At 41.3% G+C, this 19,672-nt stretch overlaps 2 protein-coding genes and 1 long non-coding RNA gene across 6 annotated transcripts in view; 2 read left to right on the top strand and 1 right to left on the bottom strand.

Moving 5' to 3' along the window:
- Positions 1-19,672, top strand: part of LOC135350761 (serine/threonine-protein phosphatase 6 regulatory ankyrin repeat subunit B-like) — a 248,755-nt gene that overhangs the window by 25,214 nt on the left and 203,869 nt on the right. The gene's annotated exons all lie outside the window — the stretch shown is intronic.
- Positions 1-19,672, bottom strand: part of LOC135350816 (putative RRN3-like protein RRN3P1) — a 152,198-nt gene that overhangs the window by 28,377 nt on the left and 104,149 nt on the right. The window contains exons 11-15 of one of the 4 annotated variants that reach the window (XR_010399283.1): positions 13,369-13,433; positions 12,627-12,726; positions 12,470-12,556; positions 12,030-12,087; positions 11,621-11,768 (exon numbers count right to left, since the gene is read on the bottom strand). Coding sequence is in view for 2 of the 4 variants with exons in the window: in XM_064549661.1 (XP_064405731.1) it covers positions 12,474-12,556; positions 12,627-12,726; positions 13,369-13,433 (248 nt within the window). In the remaining 2 variants the exon portion in view is untranslated. Of the gene's footprint in view, positions 1-11,620; positions 12,088-12,469; positions 12,557-12,626; positions 12,727-13,368; positions 13,434-19,672 lie in introns of those variants that run through there. The other 3 variants (XR_010399284.1, XM_064549661.1, XM_064549662.1) reach the window with 3 other exon arrangements.
- On the top strand, positions 7,836-10,818 carry LOC135350833 (uncharacterized). Its single transcript, XR_010399294.1, has 3 exons — positions 7,836-10,536; positions 10,628-10,726; positions 10,779-10,818. It is a non-coding gene; the product is annotated as an uncharacterized LOC135350833 (long non-coding RNA).

Here is a 19,672-nt window from a genome sequence, read left to right as displayed (position 1 = left end):
CTCCCAAAAATATCCCCACCCTTTAATATTCACTTTTAATTAAAGCAGGGAAAGGGCTAAGCTCTGCCGTATCCTCGCGAAAATGCATCGACACTTTTCTGCAAGAAGTATACGTAGGCTTATTTAGGAACTGGGCGTTTAATCGCGAACGGCGAGTTTTCACTCAAATATACGCCCTCCAACGGCATCAAATCGAGGCTTACACTTGAATGGTTCTATGATAATTCTTATTAATTTTCATTTCAATACATAGCATGAACATTTATTTCATTGACAACGGAGGGTAACGTGACTTCCTGTATCTGTCACAAGCTTGGAATTTGCACACTGACCAATCCGAGCGTGATGTAATCTACTTTCTTGACTGATTACATCACCCACGCTCGGATTGGTCAGTGTGCAAATTCCAAGCTTGTGACAGATACAGGAAGTCACGTTACTCTCTGCATACATCTGATGTACAGTATGCCTACGTTCGATACTCTCTTCTCTATCATAATTATACTCTTGGTAGTATGATATGAGGAATGAACTGATTCTATTCATTGCTCGTCAGATGTAGCAGCAGGAACTTCCTGAAGAATGGTAGCTCATACTCTTACAGAGCTATCAGGTACTTTCAGAAAACCAAGGCAAGGTGATCTGCAAAATTGGCCTGGGTGCATGCAGATTTGTGTTAATTGTTCCCTTTCTCTCTGCATATTATAGGATTATAGGACTAGCTGTTCCCTACATATACATCATCAAGGGCAAATTAAATAGGTCCCGAAGCTTATAATTATGTCTGATCTTGCTTGGTCCAGCAAAGAGTATAGTAATACCTAAAAACTTGCTTTCTTCTTAGTGTACATGTGGTATTTAGCTACTGCGCATGCTCAAACTCTTCATTCTGGGTGGGCGTATACTGAATCGAGCCAAAATACCCTTGTGCAAGACTTCAAAGCAAAAGAAAGGATGGACGTTGATTCAAGATGGGCTTATTTTCGCAAGGGTACGGTAGTAATAAAACCACCACAGGTACATGTACATGCTGATACCTTGGTGGAGGTGCCAAAGCTACACAACATAAGGCTACTACCGTATTAATCTCTTATTAAGGCGTCACATTATGCTGGTAAAGGTGGTCGTATTAGGAGGCTGGAAAAGCGTTTTTTTTTTACCTCCAATTAGAAGGCGGCCCTCTAATCTCTCTACACCACAGGAACAAGGGGTAGCATCATCAGTAACCATCGGATCATGGACTAGACTATTACTTCAGTCTTGATAGGCTACATGTAGCTAGCTAGCTCAGTTTTCAATAGTATTATGCTGACATAGCCACGAGGATAAATGCAATAGTATTTCCAAACTTGAGCAGACAATGAACCGAACAAAAGCTACTTTGCTCGGAAATAAAGCCATTTGCGCAGAAATTGGCCGATGTCCGACTGTTATTTTGTGCACTGTATTTACATGTAACTGTCTAGCAGAACGATTTTAATTATCTAGCTAGCCTTTTGTACTAACAGAGCAGCCATGCTGCCCTGGACAGATGTCCACACGTCATATGATACACGTGACTTCCAGCATGCACAACACTCCCAATCTTTGATAATTGCACCCCAGTGGAAATTATTTTCTACGCTTCTGACCAAAGCAGTTACATGCCAACCTTGTGTTTCAGAATACAGTAGCAGCTCACTTGAATGTCTGGTCCCCTCCCTTTGAAGGGATAGTTCTTGGTGAGGAGTGGCATGAGCACTGACGGAGCCGTGGGGTCCATAGCCTGGTGGATGTTACAGCTCATGCACACTAGCTGGGTTAGTTGGTATCCATAGCTCTTGTAAGAACGAAGTGAGTGTGCTCTTGAGATGGAAGGTCTGAGCGGAGATGAGGTCGGCCAGGTATAGTCAATGTACGCGCTGGACAGTGTCTGGATCATTGTTGAACCATGAGAATCTCTGGAGGAGGTCACAATCTGCGTTTGTGTGCAATAATTTATTTTCTTAATCAAAAACTTAATTATTATGTTCAACAATAAAGTACGACAGGCAAAATAATCTAAAATAATTATTACTATAGCGGGAAATTTTCACTGGTGCACATTTGGCTCCAGAGCCCTCAGCAGGAATATCCGTGGTTTCAAATATTCGCGCTTCAAAGCAAGGAAACCACACCCACCAATAACTTTGCATGTGAAATACTGGTGCGTGGGAGTTTATCCCAGTACATGTATATTAAATTACTCTGCCTCGAAGAACGCGAATTTTGCATCGTAAATTTCCCGTCAATATGCTAATACAGTAATTTCTGTGGGTTTCGTGGGAAAGCTGAATCTCCTATCGGAAAACATGCAATACAGTGCACGTAATGAAGCAAACGAAATTGAAAATCACCTGTTGTATAAAACAATATTTACCACGTAAAAATTACCTGCTCGCTACGGTATTGAAAACTGCCATACACTTTTTGACACATTATCATGGCGGCCTTGTATAATTATTTGTACTTGTGTGATCGATCATGATGATGCACTCAATCTGCAGTGTAGAAAAAATTAATGAACAATAAATAATGTTCATTTACAACTCTTTTATAGATCTAGAAATTAATATCTTCTTCACACTTCTTAATTTTCATTTAAAAGATGACGATTCCCTTCGAGCAAACCAGAACCCAGACCACCAGCAAGATAAGCACAGAGCTAGAGAGCCATTCTGTTAATATACATATATACCTAGGTCTAGAATGGCAAGGCTTGTTTCACGTGAGTCACAGCTGAGCATGCCATTTTTCATCAAGCACCGCCCTTCCTAGATCCTTGCAAGATGGATGAAATGTCTGAAGTGGATCTGGATGCTCTAGTGGTCCAGGTGGAGGGACTGGGCCTGGAAGAAAACAAAGTGGGCTCTGGGGCCTATGGAATAGTCTTCAAAGTCACAGTCAACGGAAAAAAGTGCATTGCAAAGAAACTTCATAACATCTTGCTCCAAGCTGACAACTACTACCCTCATGCCCCCACTCAGCAGAGGGAGTTCATTGTGAGAAAATTCCGCAACGAGTGTTGCATTCTGAAGAGTTTGGATGATCCCAACGTGGTCAGTTTTGAGGGAATCCATTACGGCCATGACAAGAACGACATCAGTCTGATAATGGAGAGGCTTCATTCTGACCTGGCCGACTTTGTCAAGAAGAATCCCAGCACAAACCTTGCCACTAGAATCCACATTCTGTACGATGTATCTAAGGGCCTTCGCTACCTTCACTCTCTGACCCCTCCCCTCATCCACCGAGATCTCACTGCTCCCAACATCCTGCTCACTGAGGACCTCACTGCCAAGATCGGAGACCTGGGCGTGTCCAGGTATGTGGATCCAACAGTGCCCACCATCTTGTCCACTAATCCGGGACACCTCTTCTACATGTCTCCGGAAAGCCAGGAAGAGAATCCCGTTTACACCAGCAAGCTGGACATCTTCTCTTTCGGCAATCTCATCATCCACACCGTCATCGGGGACTTGCCTAAGGTGTACAGAATTTCAGCCAGTGATCCAAACAAGACACAATACGAACGTGAGGGGAAGATGGAGCTGATGAGACGAAACACATCCGTCAATGTTCAAATGGGGGAGAACCACGCCCGTTATCCTCTCCCTGTTTGTTGCCTCCACGACCGACCCGAGCAGAGACCAGCAGTTGAGGAAGTGAGCAGCTCACTCAGAGAGCTGTGTCACAGGCACCCCAGAATGGTGAGTGGGAGGGAGAGGGTTAATTACTTCCTATGTTACGTATATACTAGTGTATCCACAGGGAAATGTAATTGTCAGCACATGTAAGTACATACTTATAGCACTAGCTGCTTCCATAATTGCAAGATTTGCAAAAGCTTTGGGTTTGTCCTATAGAGTATAATTATGGTATATACCGCCTTTCTAATTACAACGTCACTAAAAATTAATTTTGATTTTCCAGTGGCGCACAAAATAAGATAATAATAAATAATTCCAGTTTTGATGATATATTAGAGTTGCACTTAGCAAGAGTACTATTAGGCCACTCCGATCGAGACTGTAGTTTCCCGTCAGAGACTCTAGTAAATTATATGCGGGTGTGAGCAGTATTATCATTATTCATTACTATAAATCTCATTATACATGTGTTGCGTCATCAATGAATTTAATTAATCACCCATAAAAATGTTACCATACACACATACACCCACAAACAGTAAAAAAGAACAAGAAAAAAGTAATTTCAATATTTCATTGGATAATTAGAGAAATAATGGCCATAATGACTATTAATGCGGTAGCTAAAGCAGGAAGCGCGAATTGGACGGGAAACTACAGTCTCATTTGGAGTGGCCTTAGCTGTAGCGTTTCCACGAGGCTATCATAGATCAGTTGTATGTAGAGCCTCGACTACAGGCCGCGTTATAACCTAAGCGCCAATAATTCCAGAATTTACTTGGCGCTCAACTGAAAATTAAACAAGACGTAACTATGTATGATGCTAAGTATTAAATAGACAATGCAATTTCCGTTCAAAACTAAAAGGAGATGTACTACCGTATAGCGTGTAATTTTCGTGGTTGAAGGTCTGACCACGAATATTTTACCCACGAATGAAGCGACCTTGCCTACCTTTACCTGCAGTGCAAGCTCCAACCACGAACATATTACCCACGAAATGTCTCAATATTGTTGAACCACGAATATTTTGTATAATATTTTGTCCCCCGAAAATTACCCGCTATACGGTATTAGAGTGTACAGTCACCACCGCTGCCTGAAATGATAAATCAACAAATACCTCCACTAAGAATGCCGACTCAGCAAGTATCTCCACCAGGAATGTCGACTCAGCAAGTGCCGCCACTAGAAATGCCGACTCAGCAAATACTGCCACTAGGAATGCCGACTCAGCAGTTAATGGGTCATGTGACTAGCCCACCCCCTAACCTCCTGGGCCTAGAGGCAGGTGGCCTACAGGCACCCTTGCAACTGGCAGACTCTGGTATCAATCAGGACACCATGCAATAATTAAGCTATAACCCCCTGGACTGGTGGGTATGGGGGAAAAAATTGAACACTTTCAACCCCAAACATTACACAATTGCAACCCCCTGAACGAGGGGTCACTATGGAGCAAGCAATAAAACTATAGATAAAGCATTCTAATGAGTAATGAAAAGGAAGACTTATGTGCAATGGTGCTTACAAATGGCGTAAAAAGTTGTTTGGAATGTGGGAAATGGGATGGGGCGTGAGGGTATGCATGAGGCATGTGTTATTGACTATGTTGTAGCAGACTTTATTTTCTGTCTTTTGGTTAGCGGCAACCATTTTAGTAGGATGGGGTAGCTATCTAAACTAACTTGCAGCACTTTTGCTGGCTATTATGCTAGGAATGTATCTCAACTTTCAAGGTATTGTCAAAACATTTGTAAAATTAAAATACCAGAGTGTCTGCTGTATTAGAAAATTGGTCTGGGCTAATTAGAAGTGTCCGATAAATTAGAAGATATAGTGGTTAGATTTTCGTTCAGGACCGATAGTTGTGCTATTAACATGTCGAAATTAGGTTCTTAATTACTCTATCACGTTTCCCACATAGGAAATTGACATTTGTTACTATGATGCCCTTTACTCGTGCAGTCACTCCTGGAAGCGTGCAAGGCTGGTAATGTGGGTGTGGTTCAGGAGCTACTGGACGGTGGGGCTGATCCCAACCAGGCTGATGAGGTGAGAAGAATGAGTGTTCGTGTCTGTTAATTGCAGCTATAATTATGTTACAATGTACATTGTTTCATTCGTAGAATAACAAAACTGTTGTTTGCTGGGCCAGTTACAATGGACATGATGAGGTGGTGAGGGTCCTTATTCGAGCTGGAGCTAATGTCAACACTCTAGACAAGGTTAGTTGTGCAGTGGAACACTTTATAACGAATACCATCGGGGAAAGGCCGTTCTGCATAGTTTACGTATAATTTAAAGTGTTAATTGCCGTTCACCTGTAGAGTTAATTTTAGCCCGTAATTTTGAACCTTGGATCTGCTAAATGGTTCTTTAGATTTGAAAAGGCTGCAGGAACAAGCTACAGCCACAAAACACGGCAAAGCAGTAATTCAATTTTCGCTGGTTAGGCATGTGACTGAGATTGGTTATTTTCAAAAGCTGATCTTGGGAATAGAAAGATATATATAGAGTTCCTGAGCAGAGGGTACAGTGTCTGTAATTATAACGAACCCCATGCAGGGGCGTAGGCAGAATTATGGGAAGGGAGGCTTATTGCTAGGACCCCGTATGCACCATATATTACACCAGAAACTATACCCTCCTCCTAATCAATTACTCAATTCCAGGAAGTCAGCTCTTATGCTGCTATAAACAACAACAAAAATTATGATTAGGGCCAACTACAGCTGGTTCTAGCTAGTGGTTTTAACATCTTATGGATGATTCTACATTGAATGTCTGATGTCTAACTAGCAACAGTATAGCTATTCAGTTACTTTGCTGGTTCTTCATATCAGCACTCAAATTGCACTAGAGCTTGGCAAGCTGCTTGAGGCTCACTACTCCTTGTGAAATAGTGGTCCAGTGTCTGTGACAATTAAAGGCAGCTTTAAATTAGTCTCACATACCTAACTTCTGGCATTATTTAGTTCACAGTACACAAGTATATAAACGTCACTTCCGCTTATCTTAGTGCACTGCGGTCTCAAGTTACTAGCTAGCTCTTGGGCATGCTGATCATGCCAATAATCTGTACCAGTACTGTATTGCTGTAGTAGCCCACGCTCAAAAGTTGTACATAGAAGAAAGACTCCTGTTGGTACTTCTGCAGAGGAAGGTGGACTCCAGCCCCCAAAGCTCCCTACGCCCCTGCAGGGGCGTAACTAGCAATGAGGCAGAGGAGGCCCTTGCCTCCTGTACTATTTAACTTCAAATTTCAGTTTCAGTAACTCACCTCTGGCTAGCTAACTTCTGGATAACTAGCCAACTAGGTATGTAGAATAAGCAGAAATGAGCTCTATCACATACTGTCTTGTTGATGAAGGTAAGTAGCAGTTTTCTGCCATTTGCATGCGCTTCTACGCGATAATTAGTGTGTTTCTGGTTTAAAATTTGCGGGGGCGGTTGCCTCCTTCCCGTAAATTTTCTGCCATGGGGAGTAAGGTTTTGATACAGAGAGGTGTATGTAGTTGAGAGCTTCATTTATGTGACTGTACTACAAAATCAATGTTTCTCTTTAGGTCTTGCAAGCTTTGTATAGGATCAAGTTAGAGCTAGATTTTCATAGATCATGCACAATGATACATATCTCAGCAATAATTTTCTGCCTGTTATGGGGTCGCCTCTATACTGAAGTACACGTGTCTGCAATCTGGAGCTTTGATTTTGGCTGTTATAATGTAACAGATCGTAGTTATTCATGGATGGCCGTAAAGCATGGTTCCACTGTTACATGCAGTAGTGTCAAATCACGACTATAGATGTATCTCAGGTGGTGAGGTTGTCGTTAAGCAGATCGAGCATCACTTTCATGGGTGTACCAGATATGTGTCTATTAAGTCGTTAAGCAGATCGAGCATCACTTTCATGGGTGTACCAGATATGTGTCTATTAAACTATGTATGTACAATATACAGTCGTATATATAGGAGTGGTGTTGCATGGACCAGTGAGTGCATGAGGACAAATTCATAATTATAATAACTATTTTGTTATCGTTTACATTACAGTGGAGACAGTCCCCTCTCTGGTTAGCCAATTTATATGGTCACCAGAAGTGTGTGCAGCTTTTACTTTAAGCTAGGGCCATTGTTGATGTACAAAAAGAGGTGAGTGTACAAGTCAGTGTAGTTGTATCTAAACAACCATAAGCTATAGTAACTGCCATCGTAGCCGTGCATGTTATAACTTCACCTTTGTACTCAGGTAGGTTAAGGACTGGGACCAACTGGGACCAGCAATTATTGCTGAATCAGCTAAAACGCAGCCACGCCCACGATTTTTAATATGTTTTGTGTGTAAAAAATTAGTTTAGCTACTTATCATTTTTAGTTCTAATTCCGGAGGTCTAAACCTTCCTTTCAGCTCTAAATTTTTAGTGTAGTAGGTAGTTCAAAGGTTTGTGCAGACTATTCAATCGGGAGGGAGCTGTTCATTCAGCCAAAGGTGAGATTTTGCAAAAAACGTAGTTTTCTAGCTGTTAATTTTAAATGTAAAAGCTAATAACTTACTTTGCATAGAGTACCATGCTTCCTCCCGATTGAATAGTCTGCACAAACAAGTATCTTACTTTTTTCATGTCGAAATAACACATGCTATGCAATGTGCGCAAGATTATATCTACGTACTTCATTCAAAAATCGTTTGGAGTCTCTACAAGGAATAACTGTATATCTTCTAATTCATCGAACACTTCCAGACACTTTTGGGCAATTTTCGTTGTTCTAATACAGTGGACACTTCATTTCATTTTCAATTTTGCGTTTTTCGAGGGTAGAGCAGTAATGCGAAAAATACAACCAGGATAAACTCCTACATACCGATATGTTCACATGCAAAGCTATTGGTGGTCCTGGCATTGAAACGCGAGTATTAGAACCCACGAAATTTCTGCTGAGGGCTCTGGAGCCAAATAGCGAAAATTTGCACCCGCGAAATTTTCCCACTATACGGTACCTTGAAAAGTTGAGACACATTCGATCCAAGCAACATAGCTTTATAGCCAGCAAGGGTGCTGCAAGTTAGATAGCTCTTCAGTCGCACACTAGCTGTTCTATTAAACTTAGCTAGCTCGCATACAACTGCATGCTTCTTCTGGATACTTTGCGTGCTCTATAAAGATCTGTTCCAATTATGCCCGGACAATTTACAAAATAAATGTTTGCTGTCCAATAACTATACGGTACATACATCTACAAACAGTCCTTACCAAAACTGTATTGACTGTATGCAAAAAACTACCAGCGACAAACGTACATATGAATGAGGCTGTAACGGACGGAGTTATGCTCTGCTCTCTAGTTTCTATGCTTTTTGGTGTTTCTCCCCGGCCAATCCTAGAAATTTTTCACATTGCAAGAAATAATGACTTTAGATCTACAAACAGTCCTTAGCAAAACGCTTGCTTAGCCATATCACACAACTAGTGTATTATAGATCCAGCTGTTAAATGGTACAAAACACAAGAGTACAAAATAAACGCACTGTACAGATGCTAGCGTGCGTACGTGGTAGAGTACCATAAGCGTACTTTCAGCACTTATTTTGCTCCTTATTAACGTGCTACGTACATACTACGTAAACATAACGGGAACTGTATATTGACCGCTACTGTATGTATGTGTCATTGGTTGTAGAAACAGACCTCTTTAGACTGCACGTGCGCAACTGGATTGAACTACAGTATTTTTTGAAACATAGTGCTTTTCTAATTAAGCACCACTTTGATTCTCCTATTATCGTAATTTCGCAAACTTATTTTCGCGAACAGTGAGGTTTTACTTAAAATACGTTCCTCACCCGCGACCTCGTTTCGAGGCTTGTGGCCTAGCTGTGATATCATTTCACTGATAGCATGCAGTTACCATACAAATGAATTGTTTCTTGTGCATTAACGTTACATGTACAATTACATGTACAATGTCATTGAACTATCAAACACATTCTAATGCCATATACAAGGAACAGCAGGTACATAACCTGCGGCAAAATTGGGTGATCGAAATTGTTCTGAGATTTGGGATAAATGACGTATAGTTGTTCCCTGCATATACTTCTTGGAGGGAAACAGAAAAACTTATTATATCCGCTCTTGATACCTACTCACTAAATAAAACTACTTTTCTTCACTAAACCACACCGCGTAATTATTGTGAACACATGATATTTATCTACTGCGCATGCTCACACTCAAAGGATTTTAATTGTGAATAAGACTAAAATCGTACTCGCTCATGCGTAACTGGAAAGCATTATGAATGTCATTGAAGCATGGATTTTTCCATCTTCAGCAACAATTTTCATTCGCATGCCCTTTCTGTGTGCACCACTTTTTGTACATGCTTTCTATCAACACAGAACAAACACTTCATTTGCTGGTCTCTCTCTAGCACTGTCCTTGGAATGCCTGATCTGCAATGTAATTTAACTTCTCTTTCTACCGCAAGAGATACTAAAAGAGTATTATTTACCGCATTCAACAAGATGTCCATACATTGACTCAACACAAAGTCCATGTGATCACAAAAGAATATCACGATCAAGCACAAAGTAGTGTTCTTGTAGTGAGGTAGCTAGTTAGGAGTTTGGCAAGAATGCTGCTATTCATATATATCGTATAGCGTGTAATTTTCGTGGGGCAAAATATTTGTGGTTTTCGTGGTTGGAGGTCTGACCACGAATATTTTACCCACGAATGAAGCGACCTTGCCTACCTTTACCTGCAGTGCAAGCTCCAACCACGAAATGTCTCAATATTGCTGAACCACGAATATTTTGTTCCCCGCCCCCGAAAATTACCCGCTATACGGTACATTCCTAGGTAAGCCAGAAATGGCATGATTAACTTGCACTAACTTCTAAGTCGGTCTATACCATGCATTATAAATTACATGTATTCTCTCCCAATGCAGTTCAACAGGACTCCTCTGATGTCTGCTGCCAAAAATGGACACTCTGCCATTGTCCGTCACCTTCTCTCCTGTGGAGCTGACCCCAACCTCAGGAACAAGGTGAGTCATTACATCATGTGGTACTGTATTGAGTCATGCTCATACAATGCAGGGTGGTCAATCTGCCTACGATCTGGCTCGTACGAATGGACACACTCAAGTCTGTGAATTGTTACAGCCTAAACAGTGTAATGTTATGTAATTATACTTCTGTGTAATTTTATAAATATTTTGTATAAGAGTTTATACGTTAATTGATTACTAATCTCAATCATTTTTAAACTTAGGTACATACGTATGCAGTGATCATGACGGTGTTAAGAGCGAGCATTGGAGGTGCCAGACTGCCAGTGCAGTTATGCATGATGCTATAATTATTGTACTCTCATTATACAATTACCCATGAATCGACCTTATTCCTTATTATTATCTGGCCTCACGAAATTAAGCTACGTACTTTTATAATTAACATAAGACACTGGCCTCCAAACCCCTAAAATTTGATCCCCCTTTTATTTAAAATCCTGTGTGACACTCCGAGTCATTGTACCGTATAGCGGGTAATTAAACTCTATAACCCTAACCCTATTTTCATGGGGTAAACATTAATTGAACTTGCACAGCGATGATTTACGTGATCATGAGCTACATTATTTTAGTTTCCTTCATTACAAGCACTGCATTGCATGCGTTCCGAGGTCAGCTTGTCCAACGAATTTTCACCCGCTATATACAGTGGAACCCCTCTATAACAGACACCATTGGGGAACAATGTTTTGGCCTTTATACAGAGGTGGCCTTTGTTGAGAGGTTGTTTTGTACACGAACTGTTCATTTGGGACCTGAGTGCCTGGCCGTTATATAGCAGCTGGCCTTTATTCGGAGGTGGTTGTTTGCTAATTTATACATGTACAGTATTCAATAAAATTAATATTAATTCATTCAACCTGTTAATGAACAGCAGTGAAAATGATTTCATCCAATATAAAAAGTGCTCAGTCTATGATGGTGACACAGAGTAAGGTAGTGATGAGTCCAGTGAGGTAGTCATGGGCACACTGTTGGGGAGAGAGGAGGCCATAGAGCTGTGGTCATCTTCCAGCTTGGAGGCGAAAAATACATTACATAATTACTGCACAATCGGCATAATTGGTAACTATTATGACTTGTCTTTGGCATGATCATAGTTCAAAATGATAACAAGGGCCGGCATTATGTTTTAGTAAAATATACCAATGGTCGGTCATGTGACGTACATGCAATTAAATACCAGCAACCATGGCGATAAGTCTCTACACGTAAATAACTGTAGTCGTAACACACTTAATTGAAAAGGGACAAGCTTTTACACCATTTTCCTCACCCCTGCTATTTCCATTTCCTCCCACTCCTGATAGAGTGACTGTACGTACAATGACGACCTGTGTTGGGTGAAACAAGTAAACAATCTCAATAATGGCAAAGTTTATAGTCGTGCAATTTATGGACTGATACCACTGAACAATTAAAACAGACCATTAACAAGACAACCAATTTCTGATCAGTCGATACAGTTTACAATACTGACTACATATCTCGATCGTAACTAAGCTATAGCAACAACTCTAATAGTACGTACTGTGGAACCTCCGATAAAGGATACTGGTTTCTGAATAAGGGCGGCTGACACCAACTGTAATAAAATCTCTGTCCTGACAAAGAGGCCGGGTACAAGAATAATGTTCCGTCCCCCAAAGTGTAAAATAACAGGCACCTCTCTGTTAATGAACTAATCCACTACATAAGTACTATTGCATGTAGCACCTTTTCAGACAGTAGGGGTCAAAGGGGAATGACAGTCGAGGAGGTTGGCTTGCTCCTGTTGCTGAACTTTAACCTCTGGGGTCACAACTGGAGCCTCCGAGGAGGGGAAGAAAGTGAACACATCTGTGCATTTACAATGGGTAGACTGTATACTCACATCGATAGAGAGCGTCTGATGGGAAGATGAGCTCCCAGACACCGTCTCTGAGGGCGGGGCAGTATGTGGTCAGATACAGGACGTTCTTCAGGGCTACCTCCTGCACACAGGTACAGATTAGTGCTGTGAAGCTATACACACAGGGCCAAAAGAGTTCATTTACAGTAGTATACAATTAACGTTGTACACTATCAACTTTCTTTGTAAACTATGAAGGAAACTATTGTAGATGAACTAAAATTCAACAACATTGTAAACTATGATGTACACTCGCAAGTACAAACATAGTTTACAAGCTGTAAACTACCACTTCTGGCCCTGTGACACCAACAGTGGCGGAGGGCTGGAGCTCTCCCCCCTTGTATTTCAAGCCTATATACTGCACTGTATAGGCTTGAAATACAAGGGGGGAGAGCTCCAGCCGTATACAGAGTACACTTGGTCTGGGTCATTGTGTTTGTGTGCAATCATTGTATAATTGAGTATATTACTATACCGTATATAGTGCATGTATTAATTTTCGCATTAATTACTCTGCCCTCGAAAAATGCGAAATTTGCACCGAAAATTTCCCACTGACTTTGATAAAAAACCTACCGGAAAACATACAACCTGAGTGAGAGTGTGTGGGTGGGTGTGGTGGGTGGACAGATTGTGGCCCGGGGGTGAGGAATGGACACAATACAGAGTAAGTCTAACACAATGCACACAGTCAGGTCACAACCTGGGCAACTGTACTCACCTTGAGAGGGTTGTGTCGAGACGAGATGACTCTCTCAAAATCGAGCTGTCTCGAGAATTTCAATCCTGTACACAACAATAATTATAACTACTGTCAGGAGTGTATGAGTACGAGTGCTCTCCTGCTACAGTATAGCGTGTACCGTTTGAGGGTATAAATGTTCACGGTTTTTGCTTATTAAGCATGTACCACGAACATCATAATTATTTATACCCACGAATTTAATAGCATGCTGCAAAAAGGCTGCTATTCCGAGAAAATTAAATTTGCAAAACTTTTCCAACAGACATTCCGAAAGTAAATATATATACCTGCTATATACGGTAGTTTGTCTAAAGTCTTATCAGTAGTGTGACGATAACTACTACAAGTTAACACGTTTTTGAGGAGTCATTAATTTTGTCAGGCTTAGGCTTTCTAATATCCATGACACACAAAGCACATTGATCTGTAACTCACCATCAGGTGAGTCCAGTAGTGCCTTATGCCTGAACACAAACACACAGAACACAGCCTGACAAAGAATGGACAGTGCAGTTTGACCTCAGGTTTCATGTTGTCAGAATCCAAGTATCTGAATAACAAGGACATTCAACACATTACTGAATTGCCCCCATTTGGCATGTATCTTACAGAACATCTAGCCTCGATTCCAGGCCGCGAAGAGAAAGGCGGCCTGGTATACTTTGTATGCGCATGCGCGTACATTACCCCAAAAAGGGGGTAATCCGTGTATTTGTGGATACTGTCAGTAAAATAAACCGTATACTATTTGTATTCTGAAGTTACAGTCCATTACATAAGTATTGTGGAAAGATGACTGAGTTCTTACACCCTTTACTGTATCAAGCCAAGTCTCTACTTAATTAACGACACCCTACACTGTAAGGCTACATATGTTATAGGAAAGGTGGTGTGTTCCTGTGGGTCCCCTGATGAGGCTGTGGTAATATGGACCAGGCAAGTCTTCTGCTACTAAATCTTGTCTTTATGTTCGACAGGAAGTCATTGCTGAAGATAAAGAAGCTAATGATTACTCCTGAAAGAGCTTTAACTCGACACTCAGGAAGTTTAATATTCACTCAAGATCTACTGATGTATTAAAGAGTCAACCACTCTTCCTAGCTGGCAGCTCTACTGTCTGGGAGGCCTTCTTGATATGTCTCTTTGATAAACAGCTAGAAGAAGCAACACTGCTGCAGCATAATTATTCTACTTTGATTAGTCTCTGAATGCTGCCATTGTGGTCACATTGTCATACGTATTCTTCCTTTTTGTAACTTTGTCCGTTTTTTTACAATTTGTATGATGAAATTGTTGTCAATTATTTCGCACATGCACATACAGGCCACCACCTTTCTCTTCGCGGCCTGGAATCGGAGCTACAGAACATCATGAGGATCAAAAAGCTTTAAATATACTGAGTCCGCGCTATTTGTGTGTCCAGTCAGCAGTTTAGTTATACATCAAAAGCAAGAGATGAGCAGTAAAAGATCCAGAGGATCGAAATTCTGACCGGAAGCCACGCCTCTTGGTAAAACATCATATCTTTACTTAATTGGGTGTGGCCTGATGTTTTATTTGCATAGAACAAGCGGTAACCGCAAAGCTCAGTTAAAATGCTACTGCAGGAGTTGCTTTTGCAATGATATACGACTATACATGTAGCTCTAACTGACCTGGCGTGTTCCTGGATCAAGCTGGCTTGTCTACTATTGTTCACAGGGCCAGAAGTGGTAGTTTACAGCTTGTAAACTATGTTTGTACTTGCGAGTGTACATCATAGTTTACAATGTTGTTGAATTTTAGTTCATCTACAATAGTTTCCTTCATAGTTTACAAAGAAAGTTGATAGTGTACAACATTGTATACTACTGTAAATGAACTCTTTTGGCCCTGTGGTTGCATTTTGATTTAACTAAAGAGAATGACTAGTTACTGACCCGTTCATTAATGAGCCACGCCTTCACACTTGAACTCTGCAATCTGATTGGGCTGCAAATTTTCTGCAGCAGGAACAAACCTGACATTGCAGTGGTGCCCAACCCTACGTTCGCGTCCAGGGTGGGGCCACGCCCAACTAATGCTGACATGGCGCTTAAATTATGGTGACGCTGTAATTACATCAATTACGGTGAACGTTTTTTATATGCCATCAGGAGAACTTAGTCTTAGAAACGAGGTCTCAAAAAAATTCTTTGAATACTATTACCATAAAATTGTGGGCACATGTAGGAATGGTAACTTGTGAATAATATTGACAACATTCCATACAATCTTTGAAGCGTATCGATCATGTGGTCGTGAATGAGCTTGATAAAAACTCATACAGTAATGCACTCTAGCTCTGTGGTGTGGTATCATGCTTTGTAAATTAGCATATCATTCTAACACTAGCTTACCACTTTTGAAGAGCAAATAGACCAAACCATGTAGATCTTAGATTCTACCATGAATTCATATTAAATGTTCAGCCTCAAGCTAGCTAGCTGCTGGCTTCATATGTAACTGCGCATGCGTGGTGGCTTGCTCACACCCCCTTATTGTATGTTTTTTGTGAAAGATGGTTGAAATGTCTGAAGTGGATCTGGATGCTCTGGTGGTCCAGGTGGAGGGACTGGACCTGGAAGAGAACAAAGTGGGCTCTGGGGCCTATGGAATAGTCTTCAAAGTCACAGTGAACGGGAAAAAGTGCATTGCAAAGAAACTTCACAATATCTTGCTCCAAGCTGACAACTACTACCCTCATGCCCCCACTCAGCAGAGGGATTTCATTGTGAGAAAATTCCGCAAGGAGTGTTTCATTCTGAAGAGCTTGGATGATCCCAATGTGGTCAGCTTTGAGGGAGTCCATTACGGCCGTGACAAGGACGACATCAGTCTGATAATGGAGAGGCTTCATTCTGACCTGGCCGACTTTGTCAAGAAGAATCCCAGCACAAACCTTGCCACTAGAATCCACATCCTGTACGATGTATCTAAGGGCCTTCGCTACCTTCACACTCTGACCCCTCCCCTCATCCACCGAGACCTCACTGCTCCCAACGTTCTGCTCACTGAGGACCTCACTGCCAAGATCGGAGACCTGGGCGTGTCCAGGTATGTGGATCCAACAGTGCCCACCATCTTGTCCACTAATCCGGGACACCTCATCTACATGTCTCCGGAAAGCCAGGAAGAGAATCCCGTTTACACCACCAAGCTGGACATCTTCTCTTTCGGCAATCTCATCATCCACACCGTCATCGGGGACTTGCCTAAGGTGTACAGAATTTCAGCCAGTGATCCAAACAAGACACAATACGAACGTGAGGGGAAGATGGAGCTGATGAGACGAAACACATCCGTCCATGTTCAAATGGGGGATAACCACGCCCTTTATCCTCTCGCTGTTTGTTGCCTCCACGACCGGCCTGAGCAGAGACCAGCAGTAGAGGAAGTGAGCAGCTCACTCAGAGAGCTGTGTCACAGGCACCCCAGAATGGTGAGTGGGAGGGAGAGGGTTAATTACTTCCTATGTTACGTATATACCGTACCCTCGCGAAAATAAGCCCATCTTGAATAAACGCCCATCCCCTCTTTTGCTTCGAAGTTCTTGCACGAGGGTATTTTCACTCAATTATAGGCCCACCCAGAATAAGAAGTTCAGCATGCGCATTAGCTGAATGCCACATGTTCACTAGTAATTTTAGTGAAGAAAGGAAGTTTTAGGTAGTAGCTAGTAAGACTATACTCCTTGCTGGACCAAGATCAGACATTATAACTTTCTCTGTATGGATCTGTTTGCCCCTGAAGATGTATATGCAGGGAACAAGTAGTCCTATATGCTGAGAAAGGAAACACAAAGTCCAAGAAAGTTATCACACAGGCTAATTTTGCAGGTTACCTTGCCTTGGTTTTCTGAAACAAAGTACCTGATAGCTGCTTTGTAGGAGTATGACCTACCATCCTTCGAGAAGTTTCTGCTACATCTAACATCAACAAGCAACGAATAGAGTCAGAGTCCACTTCTTCATGTTCATTCTCTTGTCATGTTTTAATCATACTCATGCATTAGTTCATTGTTGTTGTCAATAAAATGTTCATACTATGTATTAAAATAAAAATACAATAAATTAATAAAGAATTGGCATAGAGCAAAGTCTAAACCTCGATTTAAGGCCGCAGGTGGGCGTATATTCGAATGAAAACTCGCCGTTCGCGATTAAACGCCCAGTCCCCTAATAAGCCTAGACTTCTTGCAGAAAAGGGTGGGCGTATTTTCGCAAGGGTACGGTAGTAGTGTATCCACAGGGAAGTGTAATTGCCAGCACATGTAAGTACATACTTATAGCACTAGCTGCTTCCATAAATTGCAAGATTTTCAAAAGCTTTGGGTTTGTCCTATAGAGTATAATTATGGCATATACCGCCTTTCTAATTACAACGTCACTAACAAATTTTGATTTTCCAGTGGCGCACAAAATAAGAAAAAAACTAATTCCAGTTTGGAGCATATATTAGAGTTGCACTTAGCAAGAGTACTAGTAGCTAGCTGTTTCCACGAGGCTATCATAGATCAGTTGTATGTAGAGCCTCGATTACAGGCCGCGTTTTAAGCACTAGCAATAAACAATTCCAGAATTTATTTGGCGCTCAATTGGAGCGAAATAAATTTTTTTGTGTGAACTTGGCGCTTCTATTAGAGTGGCGCTGTAATTAGAAGAAAGACGATAGCGGATAATTTTCGTATGTTGTTTTCTGGTTTCCTCGACGAAAATTTACTCACAGGCGTGTTTTACCGGAATGCATGCAATGCAGTGCACGTAATGAAAATCACCGCTGTTCTTTCAACCCCCACAAAAATGTCCCCTTACGCAGTAATGTGTACCTAATTTTAACAATAGAACTGCTGAGCCGGCAAATTTGTCTGCATTTGTTACTAATTATGGTCTAATGTACAATTGTGAGGAAGTATGACACATGCATGCAGTCAAAAGGTCATAAATTATGTGGGATTATCATTTACATGGGAAACTGACTCTTCCATCGCCCCCCCCCCCCCCCCCCACGATTTTGCCCGATGCACCACTAGCTTTTTTTGTCACTAGTTTACCGTAGCTATCGCGCCCTAAACACCCGAGACTAGTTTATTGTACGTACCTCCTCTGACATGTAGTGCCCGTATTAACATACTATGTTCTTTGGATATCATAAAATAGATTTTTGTGGCTAGAGGGTATACGTTTTGATGCGCTGGTTATAGAAAGCTTCTAAGCAGGCAAATAAACGATCAAACAACAAAAGCGCTAGCTATTAAATGAAAAAGATGGTGCCAAAGTCAAAAACGCAAGACAATAATTTTAGTGAACCTGTTGACCCTGTCGTACCTCCTCTGACATGTAGTGCCCATATTAACATACATGCAGATACAGACACGATCCACCAAATGCCGATTATTTTTCTAACTCAGCAGTTTTTGCCATAGCTGGGTGTTCCTTTCAGCTGTGCTATCAATTGACCTTGGTAGGTCACTTCTATTGTTATCCACTAAGTGATCAACGTATGGTGCTATTTAATTTGTGCATGTGACTGTGTAGGATTTGGATTATTCACAAGTGAGTGAAAATGTGGGTTCCAAATATTTAGAGGGTGGGTGATTAACAGGTGAAGGTAGGAAATTTACTTGCTCAAAGCGAGTAGCAGAACATTTTAAGCAAGTGAAAAATCATCTGCCAACCCGCCCGCGCCCACACTAAACTAATGTGTAATTAATTTATCGGACAGCAAAAACAAGGATATTGTCCGGGTATAATTGGAACAGATCTTTATAGAGCACACAAAGTGTCAAGAATAATTGGAACAAGTTAAGCATGCAGCTGCGTGCGAGCTAGTTAGGAACAGTGTGCGACTGAATAGTTGCACTAGCTATCTAAACTAACTTGCAGCACTTTTGCTGGCTACTGCTTAGCTAAGTTGCTTGGAATGTACCTCAACTTTTCAAGGTATATATTGTCCGGATATTTAGAACATTAATTATTATTTTAAAATGAAAATACCAGAGTGTCTGCTTGTATTAGAAAATTTCCCGGACCGGGCTAATTAGAAGTGTCCAATAAATTAAGATAACTGGTTAGATTTTCGTTCAGGACCGTAAGTTGTGCATGTCAAAATTAGGTGTCTGTTGAAATTAAGTTCTTAATTACCGTATAGCGGGTAAGTTTCGTGGTGTAAAAAATTCGTTCAACTCGAGAAAAGATGGTTTTCGTGAGTAAAAATTTCGTTTAGTATCGTGGCTGCACGACATTCCTACATTTAGATAAGC

The sequence above is a fragment of the Halichondria panicea genome, chromosome 17 (assembly GCF_963675165.1).
Source record: "Halichondria panicea chromosome 17, odHalPani1.1, whole genome shotgun sequence".
In the NCBI taxonomy this organism is placed as follows: domain Eukaryota; kingdom Metazoa; phylum Porifera; class Demospongiae; order Suberitida; family Halichondriidae; genus Halichondria; species Halichondria panicea.
The sequence above is the reverse complement of the archived record's forward strand: the minus strand, read 5'-3'. Positions and strand labels throughout refer to the sequence as shown.